At 43.1% G+C, this 16,979-nt stretch overlaps 1 protein-coding gene across 4 annotated transcripts in view; it reads left to right on the forward strand.

The window, feature by feature from the left end:
* dennd5b (DENN/MADD domain containing 5B) overlaps positions 1-16,593 on the forward strand; it is a 73,288-nt gene extending 56,695 nt beyond the window's left edge. For 2 of the 4 annotated variants that reach the window (XM_076722005.1, XM_076722004.1), the window contains 15 exons: positions 1,562-1,712; positions 1,944-2,034; positions 3,309-3,440; positions 3,753-3,905; positions 4,260-4,341; positions 4,421-4,502; positions 5,367-5,495; positions 6,428-6,549; positions 7,406-7,551; positions 9,783-9,901; positions 10,304-10,491; positions 11,592-11,674; positions 12,190-12,316; positions 12,665-12,833; positions 13,041-16,593. In XM_076722005.1, coding sequence (XP_076578120.1) covers positions 1,562-1,712; positions 1,944-2,034; positions 3,309-3,440; positions 3,753-3,905; positions 4,260-4,341; positions 4,421-4,502; positions 5,367-5,495; positions 6,428-6,549; positions 7,406-7,551; positions 9,783-9,901; positions 10,304-10,491; positions 11,592-11,674; positions 12,190-12,316; positions 12,665-12,833; positions 13,041-13,224 — 1,958 coding nt within the window. In that variant the 3' untranslated portion in view covers positions 13,225-16,593. Of the gene's footprint in view, positions 1-1,561; positions 1,713-1,943; positions 2,035-2,333; positions 2,445-3,308; positions 3,441-3,752; positions 3,906-4,259; positions 4,342-4,420; positions 4,503-5,366; positions 5,496-6,427; positions 6,550-7,405; positions 7,552-9,057; positions 9,100-9,782; positions 9,902-10,303; positions 10,492-11,591; positions 11,675-12,189; positions 12,317-12,664; positions 12,834-13,040 lie in introns of all 4 variants that reach the window. The other 2 variants (XM_076722002.1, XM_076722003.1) reach the window with 2 other exon arrangements.
* Positions 16,594-16,979: the final 386 nt, after the last annotated feature.

The following is a 16,979-nucleotide window of genomic DNA, read 5'->3' on the forward strand; positions in this document are numbered from 1 at the left end:
ATCATTTCACCCAGAGTTCTTTCCTGCTCTTTCTCCTTTGTTGTAGTCTGTATCCATGCATGTCGTCTAATTTGACCTGCACTGTTTAATTCATTTAATGGGCTGAGTGATGTAAAGCTTTACTTGCTGAAGGTGAGCTCATTTGGGCGCGGCGGTGCATGCACGTACCCAATTACCTAGACAATAGCCGGCCTTTCATTTCACCTGCCTTCCCCTGTGGCCACTCACCGTGGTGCCTCCGCTCACTGCTCACTGAGATTAATACTGCATCTCCTATCGGAGGAGTTCAGTCAGACACAAAACAAGTTCCGTGCTCCGACAGGGCAACATAACCCAGACCGTTTAACAACAAACACAGTTACACTGACAGACCGATAAGAATGCAGTGTTTGCTGTCGCATGAAGTGAAGATACAGCAGGTGAAGGACGGAGGGAAGCGTGACAGAAGAAGTGTGTTTGTGGATTCCCGGTACAACAGAGGGAGTGATGAATGGCCAGAGGGAGCGAGAGAGAGAAAGATGAGAGAATGCCATGCTTCTTCCCTGATTTATGATGTAAACAACCTGTTTTGCAGTCCAGCCAGGTTTTTTTTTCTTCTTGGCAAATGAGCAGCTGTTAGAGCATATTATGCTTCCTTCACCAGGCTAGGATGTGTGTGTGCGTGGGAGTGTTTGTGTTTACTTGTGGGGGTTAAAATGCAGGTCCTCATAATGTAAATCATTTAATTTGAGGGTGAAGACTTGGGTTAAGGTTAAGGTTAGGGTTAACCAAGTAGTGGTTATGGTTATTGTTAGGGTAAGTCTCAAAGAAATGAATGTAAGTCTATGTAATGTCCCCAAAAGGGAATGAAAACCTAACGTGTGCGTGTGCCTCTTTGGTTTCATTCACACACTACAGCTGAAATGTCCCAAATCACATTAGTTATCCTTCTAACGTGACACAGATGTTTATTTTTATATCTCCTGATCGGCCATGGCTGCACCACTCTGCCACTGCATCCTCGTGCACGCGTTCACACCAGCTTCCATCTTAGTCCAATCAAAGGATAGTTCCAGTTTATTACACCTTCAGTCTCACGTTTGTAATTTTGCACACCATTGCTTGTACTCGCCAAGTTGCTGAGATCTAGGAACATGACGGCATGTCTAAAAACAGATCTGCTGGTGCAGGAAACATGAGTTGTCACATGATCAGACAGGTTGTAAACAAACTGGTTCTCGTTAGACCTTTACTTATTTGGAAGAGAAGATGATGCACATGTACAACATGCGGTTTGGGTAAGCTTCTGACATATGAAATGTTGAATGATGTTATTATGATCTCAGATCTCAGCTTTAGGGACTTACTGTGATGAGATAGATAGACAGACAGATAGAAAAGATGGATAAAATGTAGAGGATTAGACCAAATTTCTTGTTAATGGAATTATCCTTTAAGTTTTTATCAGCATCGACTTTCTGTGACTACATGGACAGCATTAAAACCCAACGTATGCAGTAAAACTGTGGTCAAATGTTGATTTGTTTCTAACACTTCTGAATGGATTGTGTCTCCCTTACAGCTCAGACCATTGAGCAGCGGCTGATGAAGATCGACCACACTGCCATCCACCCGCACCTGCTGGACATGAAGATTGGCCAGGGCAGATATGAGCAGGGATACTTCCCCAAACTGCAGGCCGACGTGCTCAACACAGGGCCGACCAATAACAAGTGAGTCAGCCCCCACCTCATGACTGAAGTCCACACGTGAAAGCAGCAGATGAAGTCAGCACTTTGCACACATATTGGGTTGATTTCTCCTCTGGTGCCTCACGTGTTGAACTATTCTTTTAAGGTGCATCAAACATTGGTGTCGGAGAAAGCATTGCTTCGATAACCTGTTTCTGTGAATGGTATTAAAAGCCTTTATAAAGTAGTGTAATTACATGGTTTGAACTGCAGGTGGTCTCACAGGACAGCGACCACTCAGCGGAGGAAAGACCGCCACAGACAACAAACAGAGCATCTGAACCTCGACAACGACTTGAAAGAGGTATGAAAATGTCCTCTCAATCAACCCATAGCCTGTCTTCTGAACGCCCTGTCTCCTCCGCTGTTGTCTAACATTATGCAGTGTACAAGCATGTCTCTCCATTTGTCTCATGGTGTCTTTTTTGTTCAGTTTTGTTCTGCAGCTGAATTCCTGTTTGAGCTTTCTCGTTTCTTTTTCATTCTTCATGTGCATGCTGCCTCCTGTTTTCTTTTCCATTCTTCTTTTCTTCCTGCACGATCGTGTGTCCTGTGCTGGTTGGTCGGGGCTCGGGTCGTACCCCTCTTCCTCCCCCGCCTCAGCAGGTGGAGGGCTGTCTGGTCCTGCAGAACTCCATGGCGTTTTGGGAGTGGGACAATGCGTCCCCTCCGCCTATCAAACCGCCTAAAAAATCAGCCTCTGCGTCCTGTCTGGTATGTGGAGGAGCTGCCTGTGTTGTGGACCCCAACCTCCACCTGACACCTGATGTTCTTATGCAGGGTTCCCACCTGTTTATAGGCTCAGACTGTTTTGCTGATTGATACTACAGCAGACAAGCATTGAGCCGCCGTCTGAAATCTGATGTTAGCTTTGTGCTGTTTCCAGTACAGCCAAACAAACTCAAGTTGTTTCCATAAAGAAGTCAGTCCTGATTTGAGGAAAATCAGAGCAGAAGGAAAGTTTGTATTTCAGGGATACATTCTGAGCTATGGAAAATGGAAAAGCTGTGCTTCAGCTATGGCTTCAGTGGGAACCCTGCGCTCCTCCCAACACACCCCAACGCACACACACCTTCTGGGTTTCACTCCTCTCCTGTGTCACACCTTTCCTGTTAACTCACATAGATCCAGTTCTTTGAAGTGTTGTGGACTTTCACAGCTTCTCACTTTAAAAAAAACATCACAAGCTACGTTCATGATCACAATAATGCTCTTAAACTGTGAGCTGTTAGTAATGATACCAGTGAAAACACAGTTTTTCCTAAATCATGCTTTGCTCCTAAATAAAATTATCATCACTGAAGAAAAATAATGTTAAAAAAAAAGGTTGCTGAAGGTTTTTATTTGTCATCATGTAGCACGTCATTTGTAGTGACAGCAGGAAATCAGACAGTCAGACTCCACTCCTTGAATCAGATAAATCTGTGTCAGATGGAAGCAAGCATTTTTAACACATGGTGTTAACTTACAGCACGAATGTGTCTGCCCTGAGGTTTAATGTCTCAGCCATTAGCATGTGTGTGTTTAAGAATAGATTAGACTGCATCTTCTCGCTAACTGCTTCTGTTTGATCTTCAGAAGTACATGCAGGAGGCCCGCAGCCTGGGGAAGAACCTTCGACAGCCCAAACTGTCTGATCTGTCCCCTGCTGTCATCGCCCAGACCAACTGGAAGTTTGTGGAGGGGCTGCTCAAGGAGTGTCGCATGAAGGTGAAACATAGGCACACAGCATGTCCATGCACTTAGGAATGAGCTGTGGTGTATTAAGACAGTCATTCACTGACCTCCTGACACCTTTCCTCAGTGATTCTCACAAACTCAAAGCGCTCAGTTTGATATTCAGTTTGAACAATTGAATTGTGTTATGTACCAGAGTACACCAGCATTCTTCAACAAAAGAAACAATAATAATTCTAGATAATCACCAACAGCCCAATACCTGGAAGTAGCACAAAAACAGACCTTCAATCCAAATATATCAAATATTCCTAGTGATTGTTCTACTGATGTGTGTTTGTTCAGACCAAGCGTATGCTGGTGGAGAAGATGGGCCGGGAGGCGGTGGAGCTGGGCCACGGTGAGGCCAACATCACTGGACTGGAGGAGAACACTCTGATCGCCAGCCTGTGTGACTTGCTGGAGAGGATCTGGAGCCATGGGCTGCAGGTCAAGCAGGTTAGGGCAAACACACACCAACACACACATACGAAGGAACATTGAAACACTCAGAGAAACATGAGTGAAGCCTCATGCTGTCACAAACCGGTGCACATGCATGACAAATTTCCTAAACAGATTTTTAATAAAGCAGATCTGATGGGACACACCAACTCGTGCTGTCAGTGTCAACACAATGTGTGGTTAATCAGGTATAACCATATTGGATATTGAGGCTAAGAGGTTATTGCCTGATAAATCCTCTTTGTGTGTATATAATCTCTCCCTTCATCAGTGAGCCGTCTTTATGTGCATGTGTGTGTGTATGCGTGTTGTGATTTTGGTTCTCTGACACACTCTCTGACCTCTCAGGGGAAGTCGGCCCTGTGGTCCCACCTGCTGCACTACCAGGCCAGAGAGGAGAAGCTGGAGCAGCAGCAGGCAGAGTCACCAGGTAGCACCGTTTGCCCTGCACTGCCTCACACACATTTCTGGGTAACAAAGCCACCATATCCTGTATTTCTCCTCAACAGTGTCTCATGTTCCTGAGAGGAGGAAGTCCGATTGTTCCATAGCGATGCCGTCTCTTCGTGTGTCTCTCATACAGGATATGAGGTATGTGCTGCTGTCCTCTAGTAATGGCAAAATGTCTCATTAGGTGGGCATTGGAAATCCATAACTTGTCTTTGGATAGCGACCTGCAGAAGCAGCTGCAGTAACACACTGGATGCTCCCAATGGTTCCTTTAATTTGTCCCCCATCTCTACCTCACATTCCTGAGTTCTTTACTGTTTAAAAATCTATATATGACAGTCATTTCCACTAGATGTTGCACAGGAACAAAAGCATCACAGACCAAAGCAAATGGGCAGTTTGCCCACACCTCCCCCCTAACCAGAGACAGCTGTTATATGGCTCTTCTCAAAGCCACCAGACTCAATTGACAAAACCATTCATTTTAGTTTCTGAATCATGTAAAATACACTTCATTCAAACTCGACAGAAGCTAAAAAAAAATGCATCAAAATTGTATTAGTTAGTCTTTCCACTGCCCCAACAGTCACCAGCTTTGTCTTGGTCAAATATTCTGGCTGACAGAAGAACTAACAAACATGTTTTTGATGGTGAGCGAACATACAATTTCCACATGAAAGCACCCTGTCCTAAGCAGGATTCAAAACCAAATCTTGTTGCTATGAGGCAACAGTGCTAACCACTGAGCCACTGAGCTGATAAGGACTTGGAGCAGAAACCCTCCTCTGTGCTACAGAGACCTGGAAAAGAGGACAGATTGCACATACACACACTGACTGAAGTAAAGGCTGATCGGGCCAGTTAATGGAGTTGGGGGACACCAAAAAGTCAATTACAGCAGTTCATCACTCCTGAGAGTGCACTGAGGCTGGATTGTTATGCCAGTGTGCCTGGTTGTATGAAGCTTTCATTTATCTCCTTTCCCTCCATCATGTGTCACTTCAGGCATATCCAGAGCATGTCAGAGATAAAGACAGATGTGGGACGAGCGAGAGCCTGGATCCGTCTGTCCCTGGAGAAGAAGGTGCTCTCTCAGCACCTCAAACAGCTCCTGTCTGGACAAGCCTTAACCAAGTGAGCACTCATGTGATCAGATAGCCTCACACACACATCCACTCACTCTCGGCGTTTGGTAGGTGAGATCTCCTCTCCTCATCATAGCATCACTTTTGTGTTGCTTGTCCAAGTAAGCTTTAGAGTGTGGCGTCGTCTTTGTCTCACTGTGGTTCACCAGCCCACAGTGTGCTCACTGCTGCCACCCAATGCAGGTTCAGTAGGTGTGCACATTTAAGCTGCTTTCCAAAGCGACCATAGACAGGCCACACAAAGGTGTCTTTACAAGTAGGATGTGTCACTTTATGCAGTTATCTAGTTCAAGAGCTGAAATTTCAGAAACAGAGTGGAAGAGAAGTGCGATATGAGGGGGGTGATGTGAACAACCACATGATGCTGAGGACCCATTGCAAGCTTCAGTGTATTGTGGGACATGAAATGAGTGAAGTTCAGCTGAGCACCCCATTTGGGAGGCAGTTGTGTGGAGGTGGAGGTGTGTGTGTGTGTGTGTGTGTGTGTGAGAGAGAGAGAGAGAGAGAGAGACAGAGAGACTGTATTAATGAGGCCAATTATAAAGTGCTTTGTCCATTAAGGTAGAAAAGTGCAGCCCATTTCCAATTCACTGTAAACTGCTCCAGTCAGGACATAAATCCACCATTTTGCAAATTAGATTAGATTGTTGAAAGTATACTGCCAGGTTTAGAGTATTCTTTTTTATCACAAAGTTTTCTTAATACAACAGTACACGGCAGCCACTGCACAGTATGCAACGAGTCAGTTTAGAAAGGAGGTATAGTTTATTTCTTTTTCTGGTCCAGTCTCAAGTCATCAGTGGAACAGACTGGCTTCTCTGTGTCTCAAAGACAGAGGAGTTTGAACATATTCAAACATGAGATGATACTTTCCTCTATTTGAGCCTGACCTGAGCCAGCTGTGGTGTGCTGTGTCTACAGGAAGTTGTACAAGCGGTACGCCTTCCTGCGCTGTGAGGAGGAGAAGGAGCAGTTCCTCTTCCACCTGCTCTCTCTCAACGCCGTCGACTACTTCTGCTTCACCAGCGTCTTCACCACCATCAGTGAGTTCTCCGTCAGCTGCACATGACCTCTGACCTCTATTCAATCACAGCTAAGCTTTTTCTTTTCTTTGCAATTCACAAAGGTTTGCTCTTATTTTTATTCAGTTTTGACGACAAACATTAAGAGAAAAAATCTAAGTAGGTAGGAAGTAAAAACCAAGAAATTTTGTGAATAAAGTTGTGTTCGCTCAACTACAGTGAGCCTGTTGGGTCAAAGTTGAACTAGGAAATAGTGCTGCAATGCAGAGCATGTTAAAGTTGTGTTTGTGCAATGAAATTGATGAGTAAAAGGTATTTCAGAAAAAAGAACAAGATAATGAAAATAAGTTGTAGCTTGTGAATGTATGGAATGGGGCCATCTATAAAGCACCACATCCCACTTGTGAAGTATCTAAAGCCTTTCATGTTACTCAAACTCAAACTACTTGCTTGGTCTTCTGAGTTATTTGCTTAATGTCAGCTGCTGGATGGATGAAGCTGACTATGGATCAATGACTCACTAAGCTATTAGTATGAATAAACCACGAGGGTCTATGTGCACTTTAATCAAAGATACAGTGTATTATTCATCTTGGTGTTTGCATACAGAGCAGCTGAGCCTCTTCAGGTAAATGACTGTAGACATGCAGACGTTTACAGTGTGTGTACAGTGTGAGGTGTGCTCAGTGGTGATTTGTAGTCTCTGCTGCTGTACGGTCTGATCTGTTATTCTGTTGCCTCTCTGCTGCAGTGTGCTTGCCCTGAATCTGTGGTTTCAGAATGAAATTGACCCAGTTAGATAACCTGCATTGAGTCTAATTAGCATGTTAGTGTTTATTTTTCCATTCCAGCACTGACTTGTTGTGTTCCCCTGCAGTGATCCCGTACAGAGTCGTCATCATCCCCATCAAGAAGCTGAGCAACGCCATGACCACCTCCAACCCCTGGGTGTGTGTGTCAGGAGAGCTGGGAGACTCAGGCATCATGCAGATCCCCAAGAACGTCCTGGAGATGACCTTCGATGTGAGTAGTGTGCCCTTTGACCTCTCACAAGCTGAGCACAGTGTGATTTGCTGAGCTGAGTGCAGTTTGAGTGATGTTGGGGGGTTTTTTTGTGTGTGTGTGTGTTGGGCACTCAGGCATGATCTTCAGTTCCTCTCCCTCTGTTCACCTCCTCTGTCACTGTGGTATCATCACACTCTGCATGCCAGCAGAATGTACATTAAGGAGTAGTTTTACTTGTTCATTAACAGGTATTACAAGGTGAATCATCTTTAGCACATATGCGTACATACATACATACCTGCATCCAAATGTGAGTGAAGCAGAGTGCAAGCAAGTGCATACACAGATCTTAGCTGTCCGGCCTTCTATACATTCCTCTCATCCAATATGATGTACTAGTTCTCCTTTCATTTACCTTCACTATAATCTGTACAAAGTAGTATTTGTACTCGTATCTATCAATAACACTAATGTACTTAATAAACACCACCCTAATTAGTCAAACAGTAATCAGCCCTATCTCTGATCCTGAATGCCTTTATTAAAGCAAGAAACCTTGCTGAATACTAAATAACTCAAAATTCATGAAAAGATGCTCCCGCCCCCCCGCCCCACCATTGTCCTAGTCTGGATCATATGTGAAGCTTTCCAGCTCGCTGTAAGTGGTCAGCATCATAGTCTGCAATGAAAAAGATTTCCAAAGCATTCTGAATGTATTCTAATGCTACATGTTCCTGCCGTTTGGTTTGAAACTATTCCAGTAATCAGGTGGTAGAAATGCAGCAGTGTGCCTGCAGAGAAAGAAGACTGCAGGCTAGTAAACTTAAATGGAAACAATGCAGGTGTGAAACTTAAAGAAATGGCTTTGCAAATATTTTAGGAAGGAAGGAAAATAAATGATTGGTTAATTATTTAAGCCATTTACCAAGCAAAAACGTCATTCCCTGGTTTCAGCATGTGTGGATTTTCTGCTTTTCTCTGTTTCCTATCAATATAAGTTCAGTACCTTTAAATTTTGGACCGCTCCCAGCCTTTTAAGCCTGAAGAGCTGAAACAGAGGATGACATTAGTTAGAAGATACTAAAGCCCTATTTGGATGAGATAAACATTACAGGGTGGGGGGGGGTTAAATTCCCTCTGCTCCTTGGTAAGGTAACTTATCGCTCTGTACAGCATTTTAAATACAGTGAAATGATACATGTAATAGTCTGATGCACGATAGACATTCAGCCAACATCACTGACCAGAGCAGGAAATGTTAGAATCACTCCTCTTCACCTCCCAGAAAAATGTAAATGCAGTTTGAATGATGCTCCAAACTCACTGCTGTCCTCCTCACACTTCATGTCTGTTTGACTGCATGATTGCACTGTTTGTTTGTTTGTTTGTTTGTTTGTTTGTTTGTTTGTTTGTTTTGGTCCGTTTGCATGATGGATGATATTCTTGTTGTGCCTCTGAGATCGTCACCCCACCATTTTTACTGTCCATCCATTGTGTCTTAACAAGCGTTTCCATCTCCCTCAGTCTGCTTTCAGGCCTCACACGCACATCTCCGCCTTGTTCAAGGTTAGAGGAAGCCCCTGCTCCCTGTTCTCATCATGCCCCTCTGTCTTCTTTGAAGTGCTTCTGTTTTAGCTGTCCTGTTGCCTATGTCCCTGTACGCACCGTTGTCCTGCAGTCAGCCTCGTTTAGTTTGGACGGGGTCGTAGTTGGTCTATCATCCTGCTGTGTTTTCACAATGGAACACCACCTTTAATGGTGGTGCTACAGTCACACCTTTGAATCCAAATGCTGCTCTGTGTTTTATGTCATGCCTATATTGTAATTCTTAGCATTACTTAAAACTATTATTTCCACAAATGTGGAAACTTGAGCCCAGTGCGTACTCAGATAGCAAAGGATGAAGGATTTAATTCAACTAATCCTTGTTTCTATGGATTTCCATGAGTTAAGCAGGGGATTAAGATGAAGAAAAAAATCAGAGAACTCTGACAAAAAGCTTAAAAACATAATTACATTTAAGTAATTGAAGACGGTAAACTCTAATCTATCTGGAAGTAGGCATTTTTACATTCATGTGAACACAGCAGCACTAATAACAGTGCTTGTAGCTGTGCTGTTGATCAGGTGTTTGTATGCTGATGAAGTATACAGAGTACAGAAAGTAGGATTTGATTTTGCAGGATGAGATTCATTAAAATACTCTGCAGCAACTAGACTCTCTCTCCACTGTGTGTGTCTGTGTTTAGTGTCAGAACCTGGGGAAGCTGACCACCGTGCAGCTGGGTCACGATAACGCTGGACTCCTGGCTAAGTGGCTGGTGGACTGTGTCATGGTGCGCAATGAGATCACGGGACACACCTACAGGTGAGTGGAGGCTGCGTATTTTTAGCCGGGCTAGCAGCAATGTCTATCTGACCACCGCTTTAGCTCAGATGTATCTCAACAACTATGAGGTGAATAGCTATGAAGGTTTGAAGAGAGGATGGGTCCGACTGACACTGGTAAACGTCTGACCTTTCCTCTAGGAAATTCAGTTATTAGATGGATTGCCATGAAATTTACAGCGGATATTCAAGCTCCCTAGATACATTCTAATGACTTTGGTGATCCCCTAACTTTTTATCAGCAATCAGCAGTATGTATCTTGGCTACATGCAGGTCTCCAAGAACCTGCAGAGAAAAAAGAAACAGCGAGGACAAAAGGAAAAGAAAACAACCAATAAGACTAAAACAGATCCACCACCTTGTTGTCTCCGTCACCTCCAGGTTTCCGTGCGGTCGGTGGCTTGGTAAAGGCGTGGATGACGGCAGCCTGGAGAGGGTCCTGATCGGTGAGCTGGTGGTGCCCTGTGGAGATGAGGATTCTGGGAGAAGCTGTCGTACTCCCCCGCTACAGCGCTCGCCATCCCAGACCAGACGCATCAGCATCACATCTCTGTCTGGACGAGGTTACAGTCAGTATCTGTCAGGATGCAGCTGTGCAGGGCGGGGAGCTGCAGGGGAACATACATGAAGTGGTTTCCAGCCCTGGCAGCTGTAGAGTCACGCTTATTTATAACCGTAACATTAGATTTTCTGTGCGTTTTTAATGGAACAGTTATTCTAAGAACAGCTGCTTAAAACTCAACTATCGACGTTCTGTCTCAGAATTTTGTCAGTTTTCCCTGATGATTAGTCCCAAATTACAGAACATGCAGTTCTTATCAGGAAACGTGGGAAATCGCTAGTGAATTATTCAGACCTGTGAGACATTACTGTTTTATTTTCCAACATAAAATTTGTTTCAATATGCAATCCAGAGTGTGCCACCAGACAAACTTTTGCTCAGTACATTTTAGAAAACTTTTTAATGATGTTTGTTAAATTAGCATTTAAATAATAAACGCACCATGAAATCATCATAATATCATCTTTTTACTTACTTTTTCTTTCTTTAAGGCTTTTAAACTCGAATTTTTGGTATTCCATAGAGGCAATAATGTAGTAAATGCACAAATAAGTAAACGAAATAATCAAAAGTAGACTTTTAAAAACGATAAGGAAACTGAATTAATTGGCAAATTACATTATCTTTTTATTATTTTTCTTATTTTAAATGTATTAATCCACCTTTTAAATGAAAATGTTAGCAATCAGTTCTTTTCGAAATGGAATAGTTTATTGATTAATAATAATTCAACACTGTAGTGACTTTAATTATTCCAGTAGAATACTCCAGACGTGATATTTCAAAGATCTCTCTCACTCTACCAAGAATTAATTTATGGCCGAGAATTGCTAAATCATTGGTGTAAAAGTGATCAGAATTAAATATACTGAGTCAAGAAACCCTGGAGTTAAACTGTAAAGAACCTACCATGTATAAGTTATTAAATATCCCAAAAAACCTAGAAACAATACCAAGGAGGTGACCTTGGTGTTCTTGATGTAAATGCGGCCCTGTTAACACTATAGTTTACAGTATAAGAGCAGGGGGTGACACTCAGAACGTGTTAATGACACCTCTTCTCTGTGCATATGTACATTATTAATGCGGCTGTTCTCTTGATTTCAGAACCGACCTCAGCCCAAATTCAAGAGGCCATCGGGGAGGCTGTGAACAACATCGTCAAACACTTCCACAAGCCAGAGAAAGAGGTAAGAGACTGTTCTCCTTCTCACTCAAGTGAATAAACTCATTTGTTATTCACTTTGTCAGTGCTGAACTTTCTCTGAACCTTCCACATCACTAAAGTGTGTGGATTAAATTCTCTCTGCCTCTCCTCTGACTGTGTTCAGAATGTTTGAGTCAGTAAAGTGGTATTTTATGACTGGTCCAATAGCAGTCCTCCTGACCCCACAAAGGAAACAGAGCCAGTTTTATCCCACACACTTTAAGTGCCCTCTGATGGAGAGACAATTAAGTGATGCATGCAGCCCTGAAAGGTCAGGTTTCCATCCAGATGGAACGCACATTTTACCAGAATTTTCAGAAAATCTGCAGAAGAAAGTTCTTTTTTTCAAATTGAGGAGTCACATATAAACAGGTGGATGGAAACGCACCTACAGTTAGAGAGCAGGCAGAACTCAGCTGTCCTTCTCCGTCATTTTTGACGTCTGTCCTCTGCGGCTTCTGTGTGTTGATGTTTTGTGTCCTCGTTGTCTTCATGCAGAGGGGCAGCCTGACCGTCCTGCTTTGTGGTGAGAGCAGCTTGGTGGCGGCTCTGGAGCAGTTCTTCCATCACGGCTTCAAGTCTGCCCGGCTCTTCCAGAAGACCGTGTTTGTGTGGGACTTTGTGGGTGAGTGTGGAGCAACAGCGCCATCTGCTGCCCGCTGAGATGAACTATTCAATTCATTTCAGGCTTCATCAGATTTTACTTATTGAAGTTTGATTTGAAGCTTTTGTGAATATTTATAGAGCTCCAACTTTTCCCAGTTTTTTGTGTTTATTTGTTATTAAATAGTCTTACAACTGAAACATGTCTGCTTCAGTCTTCAGGAAAGATATATATGAAAACAAAATGAAAGAACGCTATATATGTTTCAAGCTCAGCCTTCTTAATTTACAGCAGTTTGCTGAGCTGGTAAACACTCTCCGGCTGTCGAGATGTGAATGGAAACTGTAATGTCCTCCCCTCCCTCTGCAGAGAAGGCTGTTGCCTACATGGAGTCAGCTGACCAGATGGGAGACCTTCAGGAGACCGCAGAGGGGATGACCTGTCAATCACTCTGTCACTATGTCAACGCAATCAACTCCACTCCCAGGAACATCGGCAAGGATGGAAAGTTCCAGCTGCTGGTCTGCCTCGGAGCCAGGTCAGCTTCAGGAGAACAGTGCTGCTTTTTAATTATGTTCTGTATATACAGTAGTATTCACGGCAAACATGGGTTGGGAAAAAATGAAATATATTGCCAGAGAATAAGTGGCTCCTCTAGCTGTATGTTTATTCCACTGAGGGTCCGTATCAGATTTAGCCCTCCCGCCACAGATGTGGAAACATCATCTTACTCTTTGTTCTGCAGGGATCGTCTGCTGCCCCAGTGGCTCCCCCTGCTGGTGGAGTGCCCTGTAATCCTGCGGATGTACGAGGACACGGCCCTGCTGAGAGACCGCACCACTGTCAACGCCCTCATAGGAGTCCTGGAGACACTCCACGACTTCCCCATCACACTGGAAGCCTCGCTGGTCAAAGGCATCGACCTTTAGCCCTGAGGAGGGACCACTGAGCTCTCACTCCGCTCTACATTTCCCTTCAAAGCCTCCCCTCACTACCACCAACTTCACCTACTGCTCAACCTATAGCCAATTAGCTCTGGGATTGGACAAGGAAGGAGGACGTGAGGGACAAGAAATAAAAACTGAGAGTTTCCAAAGCAAAAAATTCCACTGCTTGATGTGAGAAGTCAGGGCTTGGATCAACCATAAACATGGATGCAGTATTATCACCCGACCTGTGGTTCTGAAAGACCTTTTTTTAATTACAACCAGTTCTTAATCATGTTTTATTTCATTAACTACAAATCCCAAATACATTACATCTCAATTTTCCAGAACCTGCATTTGTTTTCTGGGTGATTTTCTACCTTCCAGTTAGCCACTGGCTTTATCATTAAACTAAAAATCTACTTGAAGCAACATGAAGTTCTCTGGAGAAATGTAATCCATCATATTATTTAATATTTTTCTTATTGTTAATAAGTCCCATGAGGAGTTTTAAGGACTACGAGAAAATAAAGAATATCACCAGGCTTATTCTTTAAAATCCACCAACAAAACAGCCCCCCTCCTCTGCACTAACATGACCTGAAACAGTGGCTGCCTGGTTGGAAGGAAGGAACTCGATTGATAGAATTTATGTACACTGTGGAAAATTGCTGACAGTAATACACACCGATATGAAGATAAACAGGGGGAATGAACCACTGGTGTGGTTCTTTAATGTTTTAGTAACAGCAGCATACTTACTTGCCTGTGTACTGGCTGTGTAGCGTAGCCCTCCCTCAGTAGATAAACTGTGTGATAAAGTCTCTTTCCTCACCTGCAGTTGGCAGTTATGATGCCACTATCCCCACACCCTAGTTAGCATTAGCATTAGCAAGCATGCCTGTGGGATGTGGAAAGAGGAGACCACTTCAGGAAGAGACTGAGCGGTCTCTGACACACTGGAACTAGGATTATGACAGACGGCGATGGGAGTTCTGTTCCATAACCTACTGACTCTCACGTAGTGCAGTGCTGTGGAGTCGCCAGCTCTCCATCCCTCTCTTTCTTTTAATTTGCTAGATTTTGTTGGGCATTCTCTCTGTTCTTAGCCTGTGGATGAACACAAAAGCTGATCTCAGTGACGTGATTCAGAGAGGGAGCTTAAACTGTGACTGCATGGACATTCCTACCGAACGACAGGCATCGGCCTGGCTGTTTTAACTGCTGTGTCCACGTGTGTTTGGGGTTGACTGTGTCATATTTCATGGATCTATGTGCTCTGGTGTGTGTGTGCGTGTATGTGTGCGTGCATGTGTGTGTGTTTGCCAATTTATTTTTATATCTTCCAACTTAGCATTTTCAAAGTGATCTACTGACTTCTGTAGTGCACTGTAACACAGTGCATATGTGTGTGTGTGTGTGTGTGCGTGTGCATGTGTGCGTGATTGGTGTATGCCTCACACATATACACATTCATTTGTAATTTCCAAACACTTTGCCAATAGTCACTTCAGCAACAAGTAGTATGACGTCATGGTCCACTTACCAGCTTTTCCCAGAGCTTTCGGCTGCATTGTACTCAGCTGGCATGAAGCTGACAGCTGTCATCACACGGTGTAAATGGGAGAGGTTGAAAGCTCTGGCGGGAGGCAGTAAGTGAACCTTGAGTGAAGATAATTTTGTCAAGCTGTCATTCCAAAGGTCAAGAATGAACTTTCATGCAAGCAAGCAAAATGTCCCTTTCTCTAAGTTAATGTAGTTAACACTGGAATAGAAATGCTAACAGCAGAACGTTTGGAGTGAGAAAACCACTTGCATTCAGGTCTGCTTCTGGAAAACACTGAGTGAATCCTTCCATAGAAATAACTTCACCGTGATAATGTACCATTCATGTCATATGATGGACTTGTTTTTTTTAAAATCCTCCTTCACAGTGTGACGTCAACATAAACAAATGCTACATTTTGTAAGTGTTTGTGGTTGTGTGCCACAATATACTGCACGCAATTTTCAGTTTTTTTGTTTTTAAAAGAATAATTCAACATTATGGGAAACACACTTGTTAGCTTTCTTCCCAAAAGTGAGTTGAGAAGATTGATATCAAACTTACGGCTGGAGTCAGGACATGGTTAGCCTAGCTTAGCATAAAGACTCGCTGCAGGGGGAAACGGCGAGCCTGGCTCTGTCCAGAGGAAAAAACAAAATACATCTCTGAACAACTGGTAGCGTTGGTCAGATATCTTGTATTTGTACTGTATTCAGTTGAATATAGGTCGATCAGGATTTACCCAGTGGCCCAACTTTTTTAGAACAGTTGTGGCATGTTAATCCCCATATTACATGAACGCATCATGACATATCAGATACTGTAAAAAAGGACGGAACAGCTCTTACTTGTCATTTATGTTATTCACGAATTGAATTCAACCCCCTCCTCCATCAAACACAAAGTGTATATTTTTCTTCTATTTGGGCAGCAGCCAACAGAGCTGGATGGAAACTGTTTTTCGTCCGATGGATATTTCCCCCTTTTGCTGCATGAGAGATTTTCCACTGTTGCCACTTACCGCCATCTAATTGAATCCTCTCTGAGAAATGGTGTAAATATTCTCATTCATGCATGTTGACATTTACTGAGCTGTATTTATTTTGAGCTTCTGTAATGAATTCTCGATGAGTTTTGAGGGATCAAAAAGCGGATGTCTTTGTAATCCCAGTTCCCTGTAGTATTTTCGCTGTTTCCAGTATTGAGTCTGTGAAGGACGCAGCCTGTCATGGTTTGTTTTGAATGTCTCGATTTCATGTATTTATTAATTTAGTATTAATCCATGGCGGGCTGACAGCAGCACTGGTAGTTTAAGGTTGATGAAGCCTGTGGACTGGAAACATTCATCTCTTGTAACCACTATCACATCATGCATTTTTATCATGTTTTAACCCCTTGTGCTCCTGCTGCTGTGCCCTTGATGCCTCACCTACAGGACTATCCACAGCTCCAAAGCACAAGAACAGATTTCTCTGTCTCGTCCGGATTTGTTTATGTACAAACTCTTTTTGCTGATGACTACGGGGCAGACTTCTACAGGGGGATATGCTTTGTGGACTATTGAGATCCCTCCTTAGACTACTGCACAATTTGGTTACTGGGTGGATTTGTTACATGAACGTCTCGTGTGACGAGTGCTATCAATCCTGAGTGGATGTGCTCAAACAGGAAATGCAACTGACATCCATGACAGCGGTGGCTATGCGTCATGCTGATGGAAAGAACACCACCAGACAAATAGAGTGTCATGTCTGTGGTGGACTGACTGCTCTGCTCTGATATTTATTTTGCCTATTTCAATAAAAACACCCACTGTGTTAAAGGTGTTTGTGTCTGTGTCCATAAATGACACTTCATGCATGTCCAGAAGCCTGTATTTGATTTTATTAGAGGTGAAAAGGTATCTCAGATGGTATTATATGTAAAACTGATGTTTTCAAATGTGATCTATGACATTTCGCATGTGAAATATCTGAAAATAACACACCCTTTTCACATTATTACAATGGAATTTTTCACATGGGAAACGTGCTTCACATGTGATAAACGGCCTTGTTTATTCAAACATGTTTTTCGAAATGGTTATCATACACAAAGAAAAGTAGATATTAGTTCTCTGACATCATCTAAAACACATATTTAAATATGAATGTGTACATTTAACTGCAGCTGAAATATACTGTTTTTTTAGTCTGCATGAATTTCTAAAGAC

Source organism: Chaetodon auriga, chromosome 22 (assembly GCF_051107435.1).
Source record: "Chaetodon auriga isolate fChaAug3 chromosome 22, fChaAug3.hap1, whole genome shotgun sequence".
Taxonomy (NCBI): Eukaryota; Metazoa; Chordata; class Actinopteri; order Chaetodontiformes; family Chaetodontidae; genus Chaetodon; species Chaetodon auriga.